Consider the following 25,301-nt stretch of genomic DNA (forward strand, 5'->3'; position numbering starts at 1 on the left):
CCGACCTGTCTTGTACACAGCTGTGCTGTGGCTTGGTCACCAACAGTAGAACTCTTACAATGCACCTGTTTCACTGTGAAGAGTGAATGTAATTATAAAAAAAATCATGGTTGGTTCTATCAAACTTGTAAGCTGCTATGAGACGATAAGGAACATTCCACTGGGGAGAAAAAAAATGGCCAAATGTCTGCATGAAGTTATTTATTTTTTTACTCGTTATGTTTTTGAGCAATGGGGTCCAATCAGTAGCAGACAGCTGGTCTGTTATGAAACCTTTTTGCATTGTGAAAAAATTTACATCATACGATAGTGGTTGTTTTCCCTTCCCTTTGCTCATCAACTTTCATAGCAAAGCGTGAGGGGGAATCTGTTATCCTTAAAATGACCAGGTGTTTCTTACAACATGGATCTCCATATTTTCGTCTTTTTTATTTTACTTTTGGAAACTTTATATGCATTCACAATCTGAACTTCTCTTTGAAAAGGAGGAGCTGTTACCATACTGAACAGCCTGGACACCAATCTCAGAGTTGACTTGCTGTTGCTTGTACAGCTCCTCATGCTCCGATCTCTACCTTAATACAAATCACCTCATGCCAGCCTTAAGAGTACAAAACCTGGTGTCGGAGTTGAGCGTGTCCTTCCAGGAGTGCGAATCGCAAATGCTTCCTATCTTTGGTTCATTCCATTCCTGGAAATTGAGGCTACACTTAAACCCACAACTCACCTTATGCTACAGGTCCTCTTTGAAGTATGTTGGAAACAAACTTGAGGAAGTCATTTCTGTATGGCTGGCTTGCATTACAAAAAAATTGTTCAAACTATGCAAGAGGAATGCATATAGTCCAGTGTCACTAACACTTTTTTCTGTCACTTAAATGGAAAGAACTTACTTGCAAATATTGTTGGCCTTATTATTTTAAAATTTTGATTCTTCGGAAGCCAACTCAGTTTCAGGGGCAACCGTGGGTACAGACATCGTCTCTGTGAGACTGGCCAGCTGGCCCCAGTTAAGTGGTACGAATGTTGTGCATTTGTTTAAAATCAGGACAGTTTGCAATAAAGAAGTCGTAAAGTGGCCACCGTGGGGTACTAGCAGTGCTAAGACCTGGCTGCTACCTTATAAACTTCGGGAAAAAACACAATGTGTATACATATCTATCTACATCTATATATTTGTATGTATATATAGATATAGATAGATATGTATATACAATACATGTCCAGATTCTATTTATGAACATGATTAAAGTTTATAAGTGTTAGTTACAAAAATGGTTTTCCCATCTTAAATGTTTAATATCTGGACAGGGGTGTTCTGTCTATTTTTGTCTCCAGTGAGCACATAGCATTTGATTTTTTATGTACATCAGCAAACGTGAATCCACTGGCACAGTTGTGAACATGCCAGATGTGGTGAGATTTTAAAACGATTGAAAATGATCAGAGGTAAAAAGGAAGGAAATCTACAAAAAAACTGAACTGACACATTGGGCAAACCAGCTGAATGTTGATTGAGTTTATGTTGAATGGATGCATTTCTTTTAATCGGTGAATAAAAGCATTAACAAAAAATGAAAATTGTCGTCTTTCTGAAATTGGTGTGGTTGTGGGAACTTGGCTTGTCTGGTATTTGAATGTGGGAAATAGTTAACTAATCATTCCTACATAATGAAATGCAACACTTAATTTTACAGCATTTTGGTGTAGAAACTTCAAAAGAGAAATATTAAGTACATTGAAAAGAAACATTTTTATTTGTTCTTTACACAGTAGGAAGCCACTGCCAATTTCAAATTATACCTGTTCAGTCATTTAAAAGAAATTAGTGTAATTACATGAATCCCAATGTGAACATGGACTATGACACAATATGTTTAAAATGTGACAATTATCCTCCTGTGCACTGTAACTTGGGGCTCTCATTTTGTGGGGTGTCCTGATCTATGACTTAATCTTTATCATGTCTACAACCACTGAATTTAAAGATGTTTAAGCAAAAAAAAGTCAAAGGAGAAACCTCAAAGAATGAGGGCTATACACCACCCAATGTTGAAAAGAAATGAATGGTGTATAGCAAGGATTTGTATATACAACTCCTTATTCACAATATTAATACAATTTCTGTATGTACATTTCAGATATGAGTAAAATTATACTTAATTTAAAACTGAACTCTAAAAGCAACATAAGCTGCTGACATTCATATCCATCTCCCCTTATACAGAACAGAGAAGACTTGGTTGCCCCTGCTTGTCCTATACTATGGAGCTGGATACCAAAAAAAACCCAAGTATTGATCTCCACTGTAATTAGCAAACACTGAAACTTTGCAGAATGAAGATTCTCAGACACTGCCAGTTACACGTTTGGATGTCTATTTTAGAGAGAAAATGTGGAACTGTAAAAGCGGATCTGTAATGGGAACAATGTTGGCCTGTCGGAAGGACGAACGCTGAACCCGTGGAGAACCTCTAGCTCTTTACTACATTTGAATTGATGCGATCGGCGGCTGGTACGGGTGTTTACGCAAGCTGTTCACACTGCCACTCAGGGAAGCCGTCACATGACCTTCACCACAGGAAGCTGCTTCCGACTGCGGGGGCTGCCTCTCAGCGCAAACCATGGGCACCAAACGACAGGAAGTGAGATGCGGGAGGCGGCGTGGGCGAGACTGCTCAGATGACATCTTGTGGCTCGGGGGGATGCTCAGGAGGCTGTTCACTGCCTGGGGGTGAGGGCCTGGGCGGGGGCCCTGGGAAGGTTTCAGGCGGGGGTCTTGGCACGGGGTATCCCATATGCTGGGGGGGCGGAATGGGATATCGAGGGAACATTCCTGGTGGAAGTGGCCTTCGCACTAGAAAAAAAAAAAAAAAATAAAGTGTTTATTTCATCTTTTATTTCGCAGTAGTTTCTCTTGATATACAGCAGCAGTCAAAAGTTTGGACACACCTGATTAAGATAATGCATTCAAAGACATTTTCATCTAAAGACTTAGATGCTTAAATACCTAAAAATTTGATTCTTTGGGAAATACACATTGTGAAGTTGATGCTTATTCTACTGTTTGCTATTATTCTAAAATGTGGAAAAAAGTAAAAACAAAGAGAGAAGGGTGAGTCCAAACTTTTGACTGGTACTGTACATGCAAAGTAATCACAGAACACTTACTGGGCATAGGGAGACCTCCAGGACCTCGAGGCGGGAAGAAGTCAGGTGGGCCATATGGGCCCCTCCGAGGGAAGGGGTCCCTGGGTTCAAGTGGAGGGGGTGGTCCCATCATGGGGGGCCCGAAGCCTGGCCCCATTCTCGCCTCTGCATCTGGGGGCACCCTCAGCTCTCCAGACATTGACAGGAGACTCTGTGGATGTAGAAATTTCAGTTGCAGAGAGAACGCTTTTTCATTACCATGCTTTGCTAACGACGGCAGGGCTTGTTTGTCATTACTGGTTCAAACAAGGGAACTTACATCTCTGTTCTCATTCTCCCCTACGCCCAAAGCATCTGAGGTGTTGCTCAGATACGAGGAGTCTGTGGAAAAGAAGACAAAATGAGTTCCAGCTCCTTCTCAGTTGGTTGTTTTTCAAAAATTCTTTAGGATTTGGTGAAAAGAGAACTCATTCATGCCATGGTAATGCTATTAGCTTAACTCTGTCAAAACAAGACTGGGAGACCTGGGGGATTTCCAGATATGGGACAAATTCTGGTTTTTACTTTCTGGTTTGAGAGAAAATAAATCCACCAAAAGCACTTAAATTCATATTATGCAGCATGCCAATAATTCACAGAGGTCCAACACATAATCTGGGACAAGAGGAGAAACGCAGAGGAAGAGCACGCTCAGAAACCTGCTGCTCACCAGATTTGTCTGCAGGGTGGGGGCCGAAACTGTGGGCCTCAGCCGGACTTGGGCCCCTGGGTGGGAGCGGACCCATGGGGAACACACCGGGCAGGGGCCTGCGGTAGGGCAGGCCAGGGTCTGGGTACGGGTACCCTTGGGGATGAGCAAGGAAACCATTCAAAAGCCTTTACTAAACACACCGACCGAGAATACTTTTCACTTCAAATCTTGCTGGGGATGAGAATGACTGGATGGGAAATGTGGATGAAAGATGAAAGTGATGATGAAAAGAACTACGACAATGAGTGGAGGAGACATCAGGAAGGAAGGTACTGAGAGAACTGAGGGGCTAAGAGAGCACGTCAGGAGCAAGACACAGCAGCCCAAGTAGACAGCAAAAGCCTTGTCAAAAGCATTGGATTTGTACAAAGCATGAAGTCAAGCAATTTTCACAACGTCACAAGACCGGTAACAGGAGTAAAATGAACAAGATGCATTTGCAGCGACATTGAAAATACAGTGATGCCACCAGCTATTCACACCCCCGTGGTAACAAGCGGACACAGATTCCTGTGGCTTTAGTCTCCATACACTTTCACCCGTCACAATGCCTTTCTCCACTTCCAACCCAACTGTGCAGTGTGGCAAGTGGGGAATCCTGAAACAAAGCCAGCTGAAAAATGCCAAAGTGCTGGGAAAACTCTGGAACAAACGAGTTGAGCTTTTGACTTCTCAGTGAACTGGCTTGCTTGGTCAGCTTTTCTGGACAGCTTTGTGCTTCTCTACGTAATAGCATAAAACAAGCACAGTGACCATAACTAAGCCATACTCCATTGAAAAAGATCCACAGAGAAACTCCCGAAACAATATGTATTCATTGGGTGGCTCAGAAGCCTACAGAGGAGCAAACGCCTTTATCCAAAGGGGTGCCAATACAGGTGGGCATCACTGTACCTGGAGGAGGTAAGGGGCCTCTGCGGTCTCTCTCCCAGGTAGGGGACAGTGAACCACTGTCGGAGTGTGGGCCACGACTCTCCCCACCACTCCGCTCAGAGTCCACCCCTTCACTCATGACAGGGTACTCTGGACCTCTCGACACTAACAAAATACAAGAGAGACAGTGTGATGTTAATGAGTCATATGCTGAGGACAGGCTGAACTACTGATGGGAGACTGAGGCTTCGCAAACCCCCACAATGGGTGGAACTGTCACAAACTATCATTGACTCAGGGCTTTGAATAAATCATAGTGCTTTGCTACGGACTGCGAAGATTTTGGACTTGCTCATACAAGTCAGTGACTGACAGTGTATGACAACTCCACCTACTATGGTGTTCTTGAAGCCTCGCTCTAACATTAAAACACAAAACAACATCAGTAAAAGGACAGAGGGCTTCACAATTCTGATCTTTTTGCTAAAAAGAACCAATTGTTTGATTTTACATTTTGGTCCGTTTTCTGTTGCTTTAATCCCCATTATGGGTCTAGCAGGTGCAGACTGGTGATAATATGCCTGGTTTCTACACTGTAGATGAGGATGGCAGTGTCTGGGCACAAAGAAAGCAAGACAAAAGCTGGACAAGATGACATGTTCTCAGGGCAATGCTTTTCAAATACACAGATTTTCCTTTTGGCATGCTGGCTGAAGTGACTCTACCATTAGGGTGTCTTACTCGGCTGACTTATTTATCAGATTGTTATTTCTATAGCTAGATAATCTGTTGCAGCAGAGAATGATGCTGCTCACTGTTTGTCTTAAGGAGTATTCCTGATACTTTTTCAAAAATGGTAGAGTCATTCCAGAATTCATATCCACTTTATGGAATGACCACAATTGCATGCAGAATATATTCAATGCATGTATAAGTTACGCATTTAAATTTTTTCGCTAGGGAAGATGCCCTTATCCAGAGCAGCTTACAACAGTAGTATGACCACAGTTATGGATACTTGCAGATGACCCAAAAAAGGTGGATATAAAGTATGCTTTTAAATGGATTTACTGTCATCCAGAACAAAAGCATAGTAGACTGGAATTGCCTTAAGTTACAACACGCTATACAATATTATTATCCCAACAACGATTCCAATTTCTCTGCAAAGTCTCAAAAAACAAACTGCCCTCTTATCTTAGTTACCACATCTTTCAATGGCATCGTTTTCTACATAGCAATCTCAAAAGATCTTAAATGATGGTTTGAGTGGAGGATCAGGGAAAAAGTGGCCATTTCTGGGACTACTGCTCCTTGTTTTGTCACTTTACTAAAGTGAGATATCATTTTATGTTTACAATCGAACAGGTCAGCAAAAAGCAGAAGTGTCAACCTGATTATGCTTGATATAACCTGCTAATTTAAACAGCTTTCCCAAATAAATGTTCGCATACATGCTCTGTCACCTGCATAGATTGAAATGGTTACTTCAATACTGACTACATTAAATGCCCAAGATGTTTTTCTGTGTTTTCATCCTCACTAACAAACATGTAACTTGCCACTGGAAAATATTTTCAAATTCATCTAAAAAATTAAAATTCAACCAGTTGTAATGTTTCTGTTGTTATACCTGACTGTGTATAAGAGTAGCACATATATTTATTTAAGAAAAAAAAAGGATGTGATTTCGGGTCAGGTAGCGTCTCTTTTCTAAGTAGGTTAGGTAACAGTTTTGACTACCGGTTGCAGCTAGGATGTTGTCACTTCAAGTGTGTTGTGGATGTTGTCTTGAAAATCAGGACTTGTGCAGATCTCCAATTCAACCATTAAAAGGCAATGCTTTGATAACATGCATTAGTGACTGAAGTTGCCAATGTAACCAGCAGCTATGCCACAATGCATAGTGTTACGGTGGAAGGTCATCGTTAGAGAGGTCACCTCTGCCCCCAGGTCCCAGGGGAAACTGAGGGGAGAGGCGCGGCGGCCCATCCATCAGAGTGGGTGGAGACAGGAAAGCTCTGTTTTCAGAAGAGGGCCGTCCAAGAGGAGATGGTCCAAAAGGGGATCTCTCGCCTACCAACAGAGAGGAGCACCCAGAATAATGAAAAAAAAAGTCTGGTATAAAAAAAAAACTTGATTTCAACTTGCTGCACTGCATTGCAGAAATTAAATTAAAATAAATTTTTACTCATCATATTGACCAAGTCAACTGCTGTCAAACTGAAAGTCACCTCTAAACATAGATCTTCCTGGAGCTTCCAAAGCATAGGGGTCTTTCTCCACCATCTCCAGCTTAAACTGGGAATCTGTCAACCTGTGCGGAAGCAACAGATCACTAAGGTGCACAACACATGAGATATGACACACGCCTATCAAAGAAACACACACTAAGCTTTCCTTGAGACAGAATTGGGGTGAGGCGCTTACTTCTGCCTGAAGTGAGCGTTCTCACGCTTGACGTCTGCCAGGTCGCGGTCTGCAGCTCGCGCAGCCAGCTGCAAATGCAGGAGAGCAGAGTGTTCGCATTGCTTTTATGGTGAAATATGCAAAAAGCAAAAGAGGAAGATACACCTACTCACCCAGTTATCATGTGCCTTCTTTTCATGTGACGCAATCTGACAGCAACACAGAAAATACTGTTTATGAGTTTAAGTCAGCAGACATGTCTGTAACTTCTATAAAGGTACCTCTAGACATGTTCCAACAGGCCCTTGCAGGGAAGCTGTTGCAAAACCATTAGCACTTAGGTAAAGAACCAAAGTATGACACACTGACCTGATTTTCCTCCAGCTGTCTTAACAGCTACTTGAGTGGAAAAAGCTGGTTGTATCACCCAGCATATTGTCACATCATGCATATGCCACGACCCACCTGATTCTTGTAGGCCTGGTTTGTCTTCTCAAGTTCCTCCTCAAGCTCTTGGGCCCTTTGCCTGTGTGAGAGCAGAATGCAAGCATGTACACCATTTTGATAAACAGACTCATACACCTGCACAAAAGCTATCGATAGTTTTTTTGTATTAGCTGTGACATTTAGCATTCCTCTTGCAGCAAGATGACTGTTACAGCTGTCTAACGGCTATCCTGAGTAGTACCTCCAAGCATGTATGTGGGTAGCATGCAGATTTTCAATAGGCGTGAAGCCGTAGAAAGCCCACAGTACTAACTAGTGGCCTGGCAGATACCTGTAGTTGCTGAGCTCCTCCTCTGCAAGGTTGATCTTCTTGTCTGCCTTTGTCAGCTTCTCCTCCTTTTGCAAACGCTCTCTCTCCTCCACTGTCAGCATCCTAGTTTTGAGAAGAAACAATTGCAAACTCATCAGCTCGCACATTACAGATAAGCAGAGACAAAGAAGACTCCCGACATGGCATAGCCCCTCCTTTCCCCACCTGTGCAGTTTCAGCTCATTCTCCTGGTACATCTCAGTCATGATGTGCAGTTTCTGCTGGAGCTTCTGGGTGTCGCAGGTGTACATGGCACTTTCTGCCTGCAGCGAGTCCTTCTCCTTCTGCAGCTTTTCAATCCCCTCTGCCAGGTCACATGAAAATGACAATATTTCAACGCCACTCTCCTCTTGCCAGATACAACACACCAAGGATATTAAATTTACAGAGGAAGCACTGCACAGAAAGTACACCACTGTCCTGGCGTTGAACTAAAAGGACACAAAGGACTTTTATGTTCATCTGAAATCTGTGTCTACAATAATGGAAATGGTAGGCTTTTTATTTTCTCCTATTCACAATATCTGGCATAAAGGATGATGACGTAAATTACATCAGTCAGAACACCCACCTTGGAGGTCCTCTTTGGCTTTGACTTCATCAGCTAGCCTGGCAAACACCCTGTTCTTTTCTTCCTCCAGGGACTTCAAGTCCGCACTCATCTTCAGAGAGTACATAAATCTGTGTTATAATTTACACTGTTGCTTTTGAAAACATTTGCACAGCCTAATGATGTCAAGCCAGCACGTTATGAATAAGAGATGTACCTTTGCTGCGTAAATGAGCCTCTGCACCTTCTGCTTCTGGTGGGTATCTGTTTATCGAAAGATAAAAAGCATTTTGGTCGCTTGTCTTTCATAGAACATTTGGGGCGGCAGTGTAGCATAGTGGTTAAGGAGCAGGACTCGTAACCGAAAGGTTGCCGGTTCAATCCCCGCTGGGACACTGCTGCTATACCCTTGGGCAAGGTACTTAACCCACAGTTGCCTCAGTAAATATCCGGCTGTATAAATGGATAACATTGTAAATAACTATAACCTATGTAAGTCGCTTTGGATAAAAGCGTCTGCCAAATGAATAAATGTAAATGTAAATTTCAAACGACTTACAACAACTTCATTCAGTGAGCGTTAGGCTTACCTGTACTGTCTCCATTCTCCGCAGAGCTCTTAGCATCGCTGTCCTCTCCATTGGCTTCATCCTCCACCTCCGAGTCCCAGTCCCTCATCTTGAGCAGGCACTCCGTGAGAGACTAGGAAGGAGTGCATTAGTCAAACACCTGGCCTAAACTTTCGCAAGATCTTGAAAATTCAACATAACCATAAACCCACAAGGATTACAAATCTCTCTGGAAAACCCACAAGTCATCGTTGCATCACTAACCACAGCCTAACAAGCTTGGCAAGGCAACATTTAGGCGTTCCTTTTCAGCGAGGTGGACATGAGAGTTTTCTGCAGATACGCAGCATTTAGCTTGTTACTCTCTCCTTCATTTAAAATTCAAAGTTTGGGGCGTACCTTAATGCGGTCATTTTTGTTGGCACAGTCGTCCTCCATGTCCCTGTGGGTGCACTCACACATCTTCATTTCCTCTTCCAGTTCACTCAGACGCTCCCCCCAGCCTTCAGCTTCCTGCACAAGCTGAGAGGAAAAACACACGACAAAGAGTATCACGTAAAAGAACCTCAACCAGGAACCCGCTGCTGTTCGTAATGTCCCCATCATTTTGTGTAGACAAGTGCCATCTTCACAACGCACAGTTAACAGTTTCACAGAATACTACAAGAACACACAAGAACACAGTATTGATGCTGTGTGTGCTAAAGAAAAAAACATTTAAATTTACATAATTAAGCCAGGTAAGCCTGTTACCGAGCTAAAACAGCTGCAAGCAGATACTTGTTAAAATTACCTCACAGCTTGTCAAAAGCATTATACACTACCCTTTATATGGCTTTCTGCTTGTGTTGTACTCTACCTCACTTGTAAGTCTCTTTGGATAACAGTGTCTGCCAAATGAATAAATGTTAATGTAAATCTAATGAATCAGCAAAAGTTGACCTCACAAATATTTAACAAATATTATTCAGCATTGTATTATGAACAGGAACAAACGTGGTATAACAAAACACTGTAACCATCACTTAAAACAACAAGAGCTATGTAGGTTACGTAGGTTCGTTAAGCTACCCGATTACATAGTAAAAATGGTGTCAGAAGCATGTTTCTATGCATGGCACATTGTGACACATACCTGGGCTTCACTCTCCTGAAGTAGAGCATTCTCTTCTCTTGCTGCTTGCAGATTTTTCTGTAACCTCTCGCTGTTAATGTCATAGATTTTCAAAGTTGTCTGTGCCTGGGCAGAAAGACATGCAAAACAGTAATCCTGAAGGTGTCACAATGAGAAATACATACACAGAAAGCCAAGAGATGAAAAACACTACAAAACACACCAGAATGACAGACTTGGCTGACACTGCCAATTACCTGCTCCATCTGTGACTTTAAATCTTTTGCTTCTTCTTGTAGGCTTTTCAGAGTCTCCTGCATTCCAACAAGCTGAAGAGCAAACACAAATATCACTATTAAAGCCTTTCTGTAAACTTCCTTCAGTGACATGACCGGCAAACCACAGGACTGAGGACACCAAATGGCAACAATGCAGGCACATTCAGACACACAGTTTTCCTCTACACAGTACAGAGCATAGAAAGAAAGGTTTAAATCATCTTCTGCACTGCTTTTGAATCTTACCATCTCTTCCTGTTGTGACCGCCTGGTCCTTTCATCCTCTAGATCTTGTTTAAGCTGTTCAATTTCATCTTTTAGTTGAGCATTTGACTGTTCCAAATTCCTGGACATGACCTGTAGGACAAAGCCAAATGCGCATATAAACACCATTAAAACAAAAAACTATTCTTTTTTTCAGTTAATTGAACACAAGGTTTTTTTTCCTTTACCATTTACTTTTAAGAAGAGAAAATGGATTTTTGGAATATAGACATGAAAGATAAGTGCTTTTGACAATTTGATTATTATGAGCTTGACAATTAAGTGCTTTGGATCAATACTTCAATGCTTCTTAATTAATAAAAAATGAAAAATAAAGGGTGCGACCAAATCATGTGCTGGTGCGACCAACTGAGAAAGTTGGTAGCAGCAGTGCTACCAGTGGAAAAGTTAGTCTGGAGCCCTGCATCGCATAAGTTGTTTAAGTCAATTTAATTAAACTTTCTGCCTCTCCTACCTCCAGGTTCTCCTTCTCCAAAGCATGTGCCGAAACGCCACCATTCTGCAAGGCAACTTCCAATTTCTCATACTGCAAGGCACAAACATACAATGCATGTAAGACAATGCTGGCCTTAAAGATTTACAGTCATCTCCATGTCTGCATAGGCTTGGTACTGTCATGACATCATGCACTGAACCAGAGTATGCACAAATGCAGAGTAGGTAATAAAATTAAGACACAGGTTAAGGTAAAAAGATAATGGCAGTTTCTGCATGCATGAACAGTACAAGTACACAGCTGTACATATTTTGCCTTCTAACCTTCTAGCCATTGCATACCTATGTTTGTGTTACTCTATCCTACCTTTTAACTCTCTCACTAGCACATACCAGTCTGGAACGTGACAGAAATACTATATATGCATATGGCATTTAATTGCCCCTGAGGCAGCAGTCAAATCCTGAATATGGATACGCCCACTCTCAGCTGCTTATAACACGGGAAATGCTATTACAATTCTGGGTTACGGGGATTCCTGAAGGTAGCAAACAGTGTGTTCTAAATGAAATACTCCTCATTAGGATAACTCCACAATTAAACAACCAAAGTGCAGCTTTAACAGAGATTTCAGTGTGCGTAAGAACAGAGGACACAGAGGAAAGTGCTGATACAACTCCAATCCAGGGGTCAGAGGCAGACACGCAGGGAGACTGCATCAGGGAAGAGAGGACACCACACACAACTATGTACAACAGATACCGCCCCTCGACCGGCAACACATACACACCGATCCTTTTGGAACTTGCACTGAACAACACATCAGTGTCTCCAATTGGTAGACGTGAAATACACTTGAATGTTAGTCCACTGCTGTACAGTATGCTGACAAAACATACAAAAGAACAGCATAAACTGTGTGAAGTTTTTGTAGTTCAATGAATTAGCTAGAATGAAAAAAGTCTTTCATTAATGTCTGCACAGTGTTTGGCCTGAGATGGAAAACAACTGATACAAACTGTCATAGGACACAAAATGATTAACCTAAATGAAGGCTTGTTGTGCCCAGAAGCTATCCAGGGCTGCTGAAAAGTCAGGAGCTTTTCTCTCTCTAAGGCCGATCCAGGTTGCAGCTGGGTACCTGTGACTATGATAGCATCAGATGGGTCCTCTTTAGTGGCTACATCAGAGTGCAATTCCCCTGTAGCAATGGAAGTCTTCCCCATTCACTCTTGGTACAAACTCAAAGGAGTCACTGTGCTCCACAGTGTTCAGCTGTTCCTCTTCATTTCCTTCCCTGCTAAAGACAGCTTGCCTGTACCAGTCTACAATCATGGCATCCAATTCTGTTCGAGGCCACTCTTTGAAAATGCAGAGTCCAAGAGAGCGAATTTTTCGGCTAACTGCAGTGCCACTGCATCTTTATCTGTGCTGTCAACTTTGTGCACAAGCACATGAAAGGCACGTGATCTGCAGTAGATTATAAAGCTGGCAATAATTCCTTCATCCATAGGTTCCATTTAACGCTGGCAATAATTCCTTGATCCATAGGTTTCATTCATCCACAGGTTTCATCAGATATGGAGAACATCCCACCAGGAATAACTTTCCAGCACAACTGTCTTTCATCTGCATTTAAAACGTTTCCAGGACTGTAGTAATCTTTCATTAGGTCCAGCAGTACCTCAACAGTCCATCATTCAATGCTGAAGTCATCCCTGTTTCCATGTGGTTTCTTAAATTCCACTCTTTCCCCCTCCCAAGCTTTGAAATTGTGTCATTCCAGTTCTTGTGGCAGTTTCTTAGCCTTCTCCATCAGCAACAGTTTGCTTCCTGGAATCCATCTGCTCCTAGACTGACCACTGCAGCCGAGAGCTCTGAGAATCCCCTCCTTTCCCACCTTGCTTATGCTTTTTGTCAGGATTCAAATTACTTCATTCCTACAGCCCATGTTCTTTGCTAGTCTGAATCTGAGAGATTGTGCTTTGATTGATCCCTAAACTGGAGAAAGCAGGTGTCTTTTCCCCTCTTGTCTTCTCAACACATCAGCATGCTCTGATAATGTAAGGGTTCTGCACATTTTCTTTGCTAATTTTTCTTTGTTATTTTATATTTCCTGTCATCTAACTTCTAATGTAATTTTCTTAGCAACTGCCTGGAAATAATAATTTGGGAGACACTACGTCCAGAACTGAAAAAACTGATACCGATAACACTTTTCCAGCACAGTGCAATTGCAAATAGAGTAATGACTACAACAACTGTCACACAGCAACAGTAAAAGGAGCAGCCCATACATTCATCTGGAGTACTCTGCAATGAAAGAGTGACATTGAGATGACACAATTTTACGCACTTATGCTGATTATGCAGATATAACAAGATGAATTTAACCAAACCACGCTGCCCTAGTCAATATTATAGTAAAAACAGGACCAGTGGAATTCTGTGAAATAAAAGGGTGACTACAGTCATTAGATATGTAGACATAAAGTGCTGACTTTAATGCTGAAATCGACTCTCAAAGGTAAAACTTACTTTATGCTTGCATTCGCTCAGTGTTTCAAGAACTTTACATTTTTCTTCAAGTAATTCTGCCACCTTTTGTCCAAGCTTCCTTTCTTTGCCTGCAAAGCAACCAGAGGGCAAACCAATAATCTGAAAATATTACATCATGCAGAAGGATTAAAGTATTATCAATACAGGTGGCAGACTAACTTACCAACATACAGTCGACTTTTTATCTGTAAAAACAAAACCAAAGAGGGATTGAGTGACACTGCAAATACAAAGCAGGCATGAAATGAGACCTCAACAGCGTACTAGGAAAAGAATGCACTCCTTCATAGATTATAATAGACATATTATAAAAGACATTAAATATCAGTGACAAAATTGAAAACCTTGTGAAGCATGTGCCTCTCATAAATCTGGTTCACAAGAGTTTGAAGGTTCACTGAGTTGTCAAGGCACCATTGGGCCAGCTCTGATAATGATGATGATAACCACGATGCAATTAAATAACTGGGAATAACGCAGCTTTGATACCTGCACAGAAGGTCTTGCCTTGCCTTGTCAGGACAGTCGGTTCATATTAACCACCTTTAGACTGACTACTATATGTAGAAAGCAGTACATGTTAACATCAAAGCTTCACTAATCAGTAAATACATTTACTTACGGAGTGATAGAATCTGCAGACGAACAAAAGTAGAGTTATCAACCCTAATAAGGAGGTAATGATGACTGCTTCCCATGGCAATCCATAGAGGTCAGGACCCGGTTTCAAGTCATCCGGAAGTGATGACACCACCTGATGGATGGGGCACACGGTTAACAATTTGAAAGCATCACCTCAATTAAGAATACTGTTGACATTAACGATTTCATACAGGTATTTACGACACAAGCATCAAGTTACTCAGACATGTCAAATACAGATCAAGCCCATGCACTCCTAAAAGCAAAATGCTGAGTAACGGTTGGGTTAGTTCATAGCAAAATAACGAAATGGTATCATGTTTGCTAGCTAGTATTAGCTACTTTAGCTAACTAGGTATAAAGCAAGTGACTTCAGGTTTAAACGATCTACTTAGTTAGCTAGCTAACTAGCTGGCTGCGTGACACTATAATCCATAATTTGTTAAAATACGGAATCAGAACCAGACACTGTTATATAAATAAGTCAGCTAGCTAGCTCACTCTGATACGTTACACTCTGAGTAACGAAACCGTCTTCCTCAAATTCAGCTTCCTCATCGCGGTGCATATTATTAGCAGTCTAGCTAACCAGATTTCCTATGTTACCAAACTACCTTTGGCTACAAAATCCTACTGATGATGGTCCACTGCTATAACTGGATATCTTTAGTGCAATATGTAACGTTAACAGGTTAAAATACACCAGTGTTGTTTAACAACACGTATTGTCGCACCAACGTCTTGACAAGAAAACCTCTCATCATATTATCAGCCTCATCGGGACAAGTGTTTGGCTAGATAGCTAGGAAATGAGCGTCGATTTTTTCCCAGCCAGGCTTTCCTCCACCACGCCATTTCCTTACAGTTTCTTTGCTTTCGTTTGTAATGCTATCTTTCTTCTAAGAGAGGAACAGAAATGCGCTGAATCAATACTTGATCCGTTTTATTCACTGAAGGAGTCAGACACTGGGCAGAATGTCATTGACACTTACGTCTCTGACTCTCTCCACGGCAAGAGTGTAATACATCCTGGCTGCTACCCTGAGGTCGGTGGCGTCGGGAGACGCAACGACCGGGTCGGTTGTTAGTTCCTCTGCCATAATTTCTACTTTCGATCAGATATTCCTAAAAATAACGGCGCATACACGCAGGCATTCCCTGTCCATCTGCTGTCACTTCATGGTTTCTGAGGCAAACTCAAGCAGTAGGCAACGGCGTAGGGTAGAGCTGAACGTCACACGTACATAGGGGTGGCTGGGGAGTACGACGTATCTAGTATTGTTCAAATCTTTGAAAAAACATCATTATTTTTCACTTATGAATAAAGCAAAAGCCCCCAAATAAACCTAGTTAAATCTTAAAACCGTGGTGAAATCATCTATATAAGCTTTACAGAGTATAAAAAGGAAATATATAACTACGTGCCCCCTTTTTCTTCATCTTTTTAGAGGTGGTTTATTCTATACGTCACCAATTGTAGACTGCCACACTTACAGGGCTCCGGAGTTAAAGTGAAAGCCATCACAACATTTACCTTTACGTTATCGGTCCGGCTGCCCAGTGTTTGCTAGCTAACTTCACGATCGCCGACTGTTTTCTTATAAAATAAATAATGAGCACCAACTGATTCAGCTTTAACATATCTACGAAAGAAAGAAGTACGCAGAGCTTTTTCCCGAGTTTTTCTAATTTAGCTAACTAGGTAGTTTAGCTAAAGTTATCTAAAACTTCCCGTGGTACCAAATTGTATTCTGATGTTTTCTCTGATGTTCTAATGTTTAAAATGTACGTTGTTACTACAGTTTGAGTAATATTTAAATTATGGGTCTTTTAATTGTAGTAAATATAATCATTATTCGAACTACCTTTCACTCTGTTTGTTACAGTTAAGTAGCAATTTAGCTAACGTTAGCTACAAGTACATTGTAATCCATATATGTACTATATTTACATTAAACAATCTCTTGTCTGGAAGTTATGCCATATCGCAGGCTGTCGCCTTGTCACCGTCTTACCACGTAGACTACTCGTTTAACTCAATTCAAGTGAGGTTTCGTGGCAAATCAGTAACACTGGAATTTTAATCTGATTAAAAAATACTTTGAAAATACTTACCCCACTGACCTCATTCAGTTCCATCTGAAAACCTGAATTTATTCTCACATTTTAAAGGCTATAATCTATGGCAGAAAAGTACAGCAGTAAGACAGCTGTATGAAAACAGCTTCGTATGGAAAAAAAACGTTCCGGTGGGCCTGGCGAGAAAACCTGCCCAGCAGTCACATCGGATTTCACTTGGGTTCGGTGACGTTGGGAGACTGACAATGACATGCAGCAAGGCAGTCATACCAGACCATGCATAGTAAACAAGTCTTAAAGGAACAGGTTTGCTGGATTTAATCAACCTGTCTGCAGCCCTGCTCCTTGACAGCTAGATTTCCGCCCAGGTTTTCTTTCTTACCTAAACCCAAGCCACACGTTTATGGAAAAGCAGGGCTACTTGATGATCACTGATAGGCAATCCAGTCACTTGTTCAAGAGAGCTTAAGGTTATTAATGTGATTCAGAGAAATCATTGGAGTGTTATCAAAACAACATGATAGTCTTAACTTTCAGTGATAACTTCAAGCCAATTACTTTTATGTAATACACTGCATAAACTTTAATATAAAGTTATTTCAAGCTGAATACGTAATAATAATAAGTTATGTCTTTGGTTTACTTGTTAGAATGTGTTTCTTTTCTCTTCACAGACCATTCTTGACTCTTCCTTTATCACCCATTTAGGCCAATAATGAACAAGTGTAGAATATATGTGAAAAGAAAATAAACATGCCCTAATTTCATGAGCATTTGACACCTGAGTACTATTCAGAAACCAATCAACGCACATCTTTTACAAATTACTTCCCAGCTTCAGAGCTGCCAATACCTAGGTTTCTTATGATTTCACATTGTTTCCTGTTTGTTTCTTACCTGTGTGATGAGCCATTTTAAAAGAGAGTAAAATGACAAAAGATGCACTGATGATTCAATGGTGAGTTGTCCAGCAAAAGTAAGCAGTGTTCCAAAAATGGCATCCTCATCTGTCAGGTTAAACAGAAAGAAAAAAGTTAAATTTTGTCATTTCCAAAATCCTCAATATTCCACATAATATTTATAATAGACATAAAATATATTATTAGTTCTGTTTGTTGAATAAATGAAATACCATTCTGCATCTTACGTGATTCTGAAGGAATTTGAGAGGATGGGTTAACTGTGGGTGTGTCTGTTCCATCACTGTTAGCAGTAGTCTGACGACTGCCTATTTTTGTTGTTGTGATGTCATCTATATCCGCCTGTCTGGGATGACCACTCCTCCATTCTGTCTGGTCTGTCTCCTCTCTCATTTTATGATCAGCCTCAGTCTCTCCCCAGGTGTGTTCACTTTTCTCAGGACTGAAGCAAGTGATGGTGGTGCACTCAGCCTGTCTGCCTGTGTCTGCAGAATAGAAAGCATATGTAATTATTTGAAGACCCTGAAATTTAAAGATTTCAGTAATCCACAGCATGCATTAAATAGAAGGTAATGGACAGAAAGAGGAGTGTTTTCATTTAAACTACAGAAAAAAGCGAGCAGCTTCAGTTAAAATAAACAATTTCTAAGTCTTACAAATGGCAAATATTAACAGGAACCCTTTAATTGAAATATAAATACACTGTTAATCATGACAGATTACAGAACTTGAAATTTATCTACTAAATGTGTGAAAAGAAAATAAAAACATCAGAATAATCAGTCTGGTAACTTGAAATGGAAATACATTATGACATCATCTCATATTTATAATGATGCTGAATTTGAAAAATACTACACCTTGATTAACATCTACAGTGACAGCTGGTTTCTCTTTGGCATATCTACTTCTTAGGCCAGACAGGAGGATCTTTAGTTTTTGGAGTGACACAGTTTTAATATGATTGTCTTCTTCCTTCATCTTTGCTTCAACTTCTGTACTTTTTGAAGTAGAAATAATTTCACTGTGATATTCCAGAAGCCGTTCAAAATCAGACATTATAGCCAGGTTATTGTCTTTATCTTCATCCCCATTTTCAGTGTTTCCCAGGCAGTAATCAAGCCATAATAATTTATGCTTCCCAAATAAAGCCAGCAAACACTGTATGTCTTCCCCCTTCAAGTGCACTTGGATGTTCTTATATTCTTTGAAATCACTGGTGGCTTTGAAGGCTTCCTTTGTTGAATGAATGTTCTGTGACTGCATGTCAGTATCACGTGGATGTGGGTCAGGCAGTATTTCATCTCCAGCTTCCTTTTGTTGTGACATTTCAGCAGTTTCATCTCTGTGGTTCATTGATATATTCCCAATGTGTTTTTTGGAATGGTCCGTGGTTTCCATATTTTTGATTGTAGTTTCCATCTGTGTTTTATGAGAGGCTGCTTCTAAATATGCCAAATTGCTTTCGTCTGCTGCTGAGGATTCACTTGTAGAGGTTTTACTGTAGGAGCTAGAACTAAATCCCTTCTCTTTGTCAAAAACATCACTAATCTCATTATTTCCCTCATTTTGATCAGATGGTTTTTGAACCACTCCACCACTGATTTCTGTCAACAGTTCCCCTTCTGTTGTTTCTGTTTCCTTAGGTGCTTCACTCTGCGGGTTAGCGTACATCTGGAAGAAATCCCCTCTATTAATTTCATGGGCACCCTTTTCTGCTTCGGCATGATTATCTGAAAATAGTTTATCATTAATTACTGAGCTTTGTACATGAGAAATGGAGTCAGCCTGAAGAACACTAGGGAACTGCCCTGTTTTTGAAGTCAACTGATCAAAGCTTTTTCCATTAGGATTATCTTCACCCACTTGAGATCCAGCCAGAAAAGAACCCTGCTCTGTTGTCGAGATTTCGTCTGCAATATCTGAAAACACTTCTGCTTCATGAGCATTTAATTCTAGACTGAGCTCTGCAGTTTTCTGTCGTTCAACAGATGTCTGAGAAATATCAACAGCATCACTGCAGGTCTCTGTTTGACAGCCACTGCCTGGCAACCGTTGATGGCCAGTTATTGCCATGGCTTCAATATCCATAGACCCATCCAGCCTTTTACCATATTTGCTATCCTCTTTGGTCTTTTGAGATTCTGTCAGTTCTGAATCCCTATTTACAGAAGGAAAACCATCATTTGATTGTGTTTCCTTCGAATTTCCATCTGTTTGTGACTCAGTCTGTTTGCATGTATCATCTACAGTTCCATCAGGCAAATTGTTGGGTTCAGTTCGGGCAAGATCTGAATTATCTTCAGCTACTGGGATGTTCAGGATTTCTGTTCCGGAATCCTCCTCAATCAGTCTAGAAGAATTCTTTATATCATGGAGACTTTGAATAGGAAGGACATCTTGACCCTCCTTTACCATTTCTTCCCCGGTTATACTCAGCTGTTCACTGCTCAGTCTTTCATGTTTTTGCATTGCCTCTTCACTTTGATTTACTTGAGATTCTATATCTCCTTCTTCTGTCATTTCAAATTTGCCCTGTGATTTATTTTCATGTTTCTCTATATCGGTTTTATGTGATGATTCAGATGAATCGTGAGCAGAGGGGTCAACATTTGTTGACTCTGATAATGATCCCTGATTGACTTGTAGCTTTTGTTCAGCTTTTGTTGGAATGCTTTTTAATCCCAGATCATCAGTGACATCAGTTTCTACAATGGATTCCTCTTCTGTATTATAGCCTGTGGATGTAAATTCTTCTTTTGCATTTTCAGTATTGCTTATCTTAATTTCACTTCCCTCTGTGTTAATTGTTGTAGCAGGTGTACCTTTTTGTTCTGGTAGTTCTTCTTTTAGCACATCTGCATCTATAACCTTGTTTTCTTTGTTCTCTTCTATTTTTGATGGTTCACCTTTTGAGTCTTCTTTTTTATAAATGATCATATTCAAAATGTTTTTGTCTTTTTGCTGTGCAACAATATTAGTCTTACTTCCATCTGTAATGGGGTCAACAACATCCATCTGACTAAAGCCAGGTTTGTGCACTTGCTTGTGCACTGAAGACTCCGTTATACTGAGTGTGTCCATCACATGATCAATGTGAAGTGCTGCTGCTCTGTCTGTGCTATGATCTGTAGTAGGATTCAGAGCATTCTCACTACTATAATCTTTGTTTTGATGAGCTGGGGATTCCTCATCATCTTCTACAGTCTCCACTTTGGAAGGAAGTTCTGTAGTATCTCCATGTGACATTTCAGCAAACTCTTTTTCTTCAGTCAAAGTCTGTGCAGGTGCACTTAGCTTAGGTGTTCCTGTACTTTCGATATCCTCATTTCTGGAGTTTTGGGTGATTACTTGGTCCATTGACTTTTCAGCAGGTTCAGGACTATTTCTAGAGATGTCAGGAACATCAATATTTTCTTTTTCGTTTATCTCATCAGATGTCTGAAACAAATTTTCAATATTTTCATCAATGGGCTTTTCCACTAATTGATGTTGTCCTTCCTCAGACTCAATATTTATTTTATCAGTGCTATTTTGTAGTTGTTCACTAACATCTGATAACTCTGACTGAATAGCCGATTCAATATGACTGCTTACAGGGTCCGTCTTGCTGCCCCTATCAAGGTAATACGATTCTAGAGAATGGTCCTCTGAATTTAGTTGAAGGTCAGAATTAAATGTGTTATTAGTCAATACAATACCCTCAGTTACTAATTTATCCTCTGACTTGGTTTGGATTTCATAATCATTAGGGGCAGTTTCCACACCTGCTTGGATGAGATATGATATATCAATATTATCATCATAATTATCAACATTTTCCTCCTTTACCTGTGCCTCCTTACCCTCTTTAGATTCATCAATAGTATCATCCTGGGATTCTAATAAATCCTCCTTGACTTCATCTGCCAAATCTGTAGCTGATTCTTCATAATTATTCTTCATTATATCTTCATCAACATCTGGAGTGTCTGGCTCAAACCTTGAAGGTAGACTGTCAAACACGGTTGAAATGCCACTAGTAGAAAATACAGACTGTAGGCCTTTTCCTGATTCTTGGATTACTTCATTCTCTTCATCTGAATTTAAGTTAACTACCCCTTCAGGATTCTCAGGTGAATTAGTGTCACCTGCATTTTCAGGTTTGGGTTTTTCTTTATAAAACCCTGTGATGCTTTTGTATACATTGGTGAACCAACCATCCCTTTCATCATTTTTGATCTCATCAGCTTGAATAACTGTTCCCTCTGGAACAATACTGTCTTCTTCTAAGTTGATGTTATCTCTAAGAGAGTTTACAGCATTGAATTCTGTGCTCCCCCCTCTATCGCTAGTTTCCGCTTCAACATCCACCAATCTTTCGTCTCGTTCCACTCCTGCCGGAGACATAGCAGAATCTACACTAGGTGTGTTCTCACTGTCTATGTCTGTCTTTTCGTTCAGATCTGTTTCTGAAAGTTTTCCCTCTTCCACTACCTCACCATTCTCATTATACTTCTGACCAAAACTCAGAATGTCACCAATACCGATTTTCAGCCATGAGCTGGTCTGCATATCCTCATCTTCACTTACAATCACTGCTTCTTCACCATTGGGTGTCCCCATTGAAGGTTGGTCTTTGTTCTGATATGTCAATTCCCCCCTTTCATTTGTTTTCTCAACACTGTCCTCTGGAATTCTTTGACCAAAACTCAAAACATTCGTCAATTGGGCCCCAAGCCAGCCAGATGCTTCTGTAGTCGCCTCCTCTTCTAATTGATTCCCATCGATATCCAAAGCAAGTTTCCTGCTCCTGAAGGAATCCTGTTCCTTGCTCTCCTCCTGCGAACCATCATCACTTGCGCCTCCTAAACCCAGCCATCCAGTAATGCGTGATCCAATCCAATAAGACCCACCTTGTTCAGCTACCTTTTGTTTGCTATCATGAGAGGAAGCTGGTATGACAGTCTTTGCTTCTTTCTCCTGGACTTCATTCTGCTCAATCTTGGTAGGAGGTTCCATGAAAGGTTCACTTTTTTCTGGATGATGTTCATTATTCTGAGGTACTTCTTGAAGTTCAGTTTGATCTTCTTGATTATCCAACTGAGTTGGTCCACTCTCTATTATTGTGCCATATTCGTCAAGACAAAAGAAGTCATGATCCTAAAAACAAGAATATGTATTAAAATGAGGATGTCTTGACAATAGCATAATCAATGTTTTAAATGAGTTTTCATAATCTACTCTGTGGAAAACATCTGCATTGTAAAAGAAGTCAACATACTAACATTTAGAATGCTCTAAAATTCGAACTATATCAGTTCAAATGTTTGAAACTTAGTTAGGCTCTGCTCAAGGTATGAAACACAGTAAGCCCATACACACATGCTCACTGAATTCACTTCATACTTCCTCATGGCAATATCCCCCATTTTCTCCATTTCCTGTGTTTTTGGATTATGTTTCTATTGTCACTTGAAAAAGAAAGCTCACAAGGTAGGTCTACCTACTAGATTATAATCAGCTCACAAACAAGCTCAAAGTGCCTTCACATTAGACTGCCTTTGTCTCTTACAACACACTCAAACTGCCAAACTGACTTTGCTGACTTGCAATGAAACATGAGGCTGTTTGCACTGATCTAAACAGATGATTGTCATTGAACATGAAATTATTTTTAATTGGCAAAGCATTTAATCCATTTCATTCTGACCATTCTGTCCTCTAATCAATTATAATTATGTATGTTGCCCTATAATCAAATATTATGCATAGTATCATTCTACCCTCATGGTATATTTCACTAAAGTATATCATGCTTCTACCACAGGTCTGCGATTAGAAGTACTGTTATCAAATGAAGCCAAATTACATGAAGAAATATGGGCTTCATTCATCCCACACAAATTGGACAAGCGCTATCCCACAGAAGACCTATCCAATGTTTCCTAAATGTTTAGTGTGGGAAAGAATAAACTAAATTCTAACAGTAATAATGGAAGTAGTAGAACCAAGATGTATTGAAATAAAGTACACATGCATATTTTTGCACACACAAACACAAATACATGCATTGAATACCTGTGTTGGTATCTTAACTTCCTTGCGGGCATAAATTTCCTCAAGTTCCACTGCATCTTTTGGGAAATACCCAAATTGTTTGTCAATCTAAAAGCAATAATGACATAGATTATTGTTGTTGTTATTATGAATGATATGTTACAATGTAACTACAAATAAAATGCATTTAAAAAAATATTCTCTGTCTAAATACATCTGGATTTAGCTTTCAATACCCTTCAGTTATAAACTTTCATAATATGAAATTAATATATGATGAATATTTTATTATGGGTATTACAAAGACATGATATTTCTGTAGCCTTAAATTTTTCACTTCTGAGGACACATTCAATAATTACATAATACAATATTTACAATAAACATCATAGCCAGTGATGTCACCTCCCTGTAGTCATCTAATCCAGTGGGGTCACAAAGTTCCAGTGACATGTCGACTAGGTAAAACAAAATAACTTCAACTATTCAACTATTGAATATCCACGTGTTTATTCCAACATGTCACAACATATTAGTTGTGCATTTTAACGTAATTCTTCCTCACCTGATTCCTCATTCGTAAAACTGATCAATTTATATACTTACAGTTCCTGCCCATAAATCATCCCTTTTTCCTGTAAGTTTGACATATACAAATATCACATCTCCCCTTCTGAAATTCAAAAATCTGCAGTCAGGGCCTTTATGATCTTTGGTTGCCTGCACACGACTCATGAGACCTGAAATGTTAAACAAATAGAGCATTAAAAATATTTAAATATACAATAAAGAAGAAAATATAATTAAAATGATTGATTTCGAACAGGCCTATCACTTCTGGTTTTTTTCACGTGACAAACGAACATAAACATTTTTAACTCAATGCAAATGAAACATTTACTATATTCTTGTATATCTGTATTCCAATAAACTGCAAGGCCTGAAGCTGCGACCTTTACACTGCTATTACTTCCACGCACTATAAAGTAACAAACATTGAACTCAGATGAACCTCTGAACGCACTAAAAAGGAACCATCAGCAGGGACTTTTAAAAGAGATTGACAGAAAAATTAAATTGCGTTAAATATGACACTGCATACTGCCCAAAGCAAAAGGAACGATAGAACTAATTGATTGGTACAGTACAAAAGCGATTCACACAATTAAAATCTTGAAACGCTTACGTTCACACTCGGGGTCCCCACATATTTTGTAGTCGGATAGTACCCCCAAAACTGGATTTGACATGACGAAGAGCAACAGCACTGATAGGAAAATCTCTGGATCAGCCATGTTTACGGAGCGAAAATATACTTTATACAGAACAATCCATGTTCAAGAAGGGTCAATTGAAAGAAAAAAAAAAAAGGAAACTGTCTCAAGGACTACGTGTCATAACTTTCGATTCATACGCCAACTGCAAGTCAGCAACACGATTGCAAAAACAAAGTTGGCTAGTTTAGGACTGTGGGTAAATTATTAACATACAAGTCCATAATGAAATCAATGACATGGGATGTAGTTCATCGTAGGTGGGAGCAGGAAGAAATAAGCAGCTGATCATTCTTGGTCTTTAAATTAAATTGGACAACATTTAAGTAATTATGGGTAAATGCATAGATTTCACTGTCAGCAAAGTTAGGCCTACTGTAAGTAGTATTAAAGCTGTTGTCGGATATCGTCCTGACCGTTAGTTGTGTAACTCGCTGGAAACAAAACATGAAGCTCTCGGTCTTTTCCATGTTCTTAACTATCATGTTAATGTTAGCTAATAAAGTTAATCTACCTAGCCAGTATGTTCGTTATCAACGCGCCTGTAAAAGTTGTT

General features: G+C 40.1%; 1 protein-coding gene across 5 annotated transcripts; it reads right to left on the bottom strand.

Annotated features, from left to right (window-relative positions):
* Nucleotides 1-1,593: 1,593 nt before the first annotated feature.
* On the bottom strand, nt 1,594-24,895 carry ctage5 (CTAGE family, member 5). 5 transcript variants are annotated; one of them, XM_036541711.1, is made up of 29 exons: nt 24,658-24,895; nt 24,078-24,211; nt 23,493-23,579; nt 21,278-22,574; nt 17,660-17,917; nt 17,410-17,519; nt 14,414-14,545; nt 13,955-13,976; nt 13,771-13,859; nt 11,251-11,322; nt 10,758-10,868; nt 10,491-10,562; nt 10,255-10,359; nt 9,519-9,641; nt 9,141-9,252; nt 8,768-8,814; nt 8,572-8,662; nt 8,166-8,304; nt 7,962-8,063; nt 7,649-7,709; nt 7,357-7,392; nt 7,205-7,272; nt 7,009-7,091; nt 6,716-6,850; nt 4,796-4,939; nt 3,860-3,994; nt 3,470-3,531; nt 3,172-3,361; nt 1,594-2,857 (listed from the first exon to the last, which is right to left on the bottom strand). In XM_036541711.1, the coding sequence occupies exons 1-29, from the start codon at nt 24,764-24,766 to the stop codon at nt 2,679-2,681; spliced, it is 4,305 nt and encodes a 1,434-aa protein (XP_036397604.1). In that variant the 5' UTR covers nt 24,767-24,895; the 3' UTR covers nt 1,594-2,678. The 5 variants fall into 5 exon arrangements, with proteins under 5 accessions (XP_036397604.1, XP_036397605.1, XP_036397608.1 ...); XM_036541712.1 differs by having other exon boundaries at nt 1,597-2,857; nt 22,328-22,574; XM_036541715.1 differs by lacking the exons at nt 17,410-17,519; nt 17,660-17,917; nt 21,278-22,574; ... (1 more) ...; nt 24,078-24,211; nt 24,658-24,895 and adding an exon at nt 16,558-16,948 and having other exon boundaries at nt 1,599-2,857.
* Nucleotides 24,896-25,301: the final 406 nt, after the last annotated feature.

The sequence above is a fragment of the Megalops cyprinoides genome, chromosome 12 (genome assembly GCF_013368585.1).
Source record: "Megalops cyprinoides isolate fMegCyp1 chromosome 12, fMegCyp1.pri, whole genome shotgun sequence".
NCBI lineage: Eukaryota > Metazoa > Chordata > Actinopteri > Elopiformes > Megalopidae > Megalops > Megalops cyprinoides.

What these genes read in the sequence shown, in the direction of transcription:
- ctage5 (XM_036541711.1), bottom strand. Translation starts at nt 24,766, where the DNA reads ATGGCTGATCCAGAGATTTTCCTATCAGTGCTGTTGCTCTTCGTCATG. An exon ending in GGAGAATGGAGACAGTACAG is followed by an intron (nt 8,815 to 9,140) that starts GTAAGCCTAACG and finishes TTCGATAAACAG; the next exon opens with ATACCCACCAGAAGCAGAAG. An exon ending in CCACCCTGCAGACAAATCTG is followed by an intron (nt 3,532 to 3,859) that starts GTGAGCAGCAGG and finishes TCTTTTCCACAG; the next exon opens with ACTCCTCGTATCTGAGCAAC.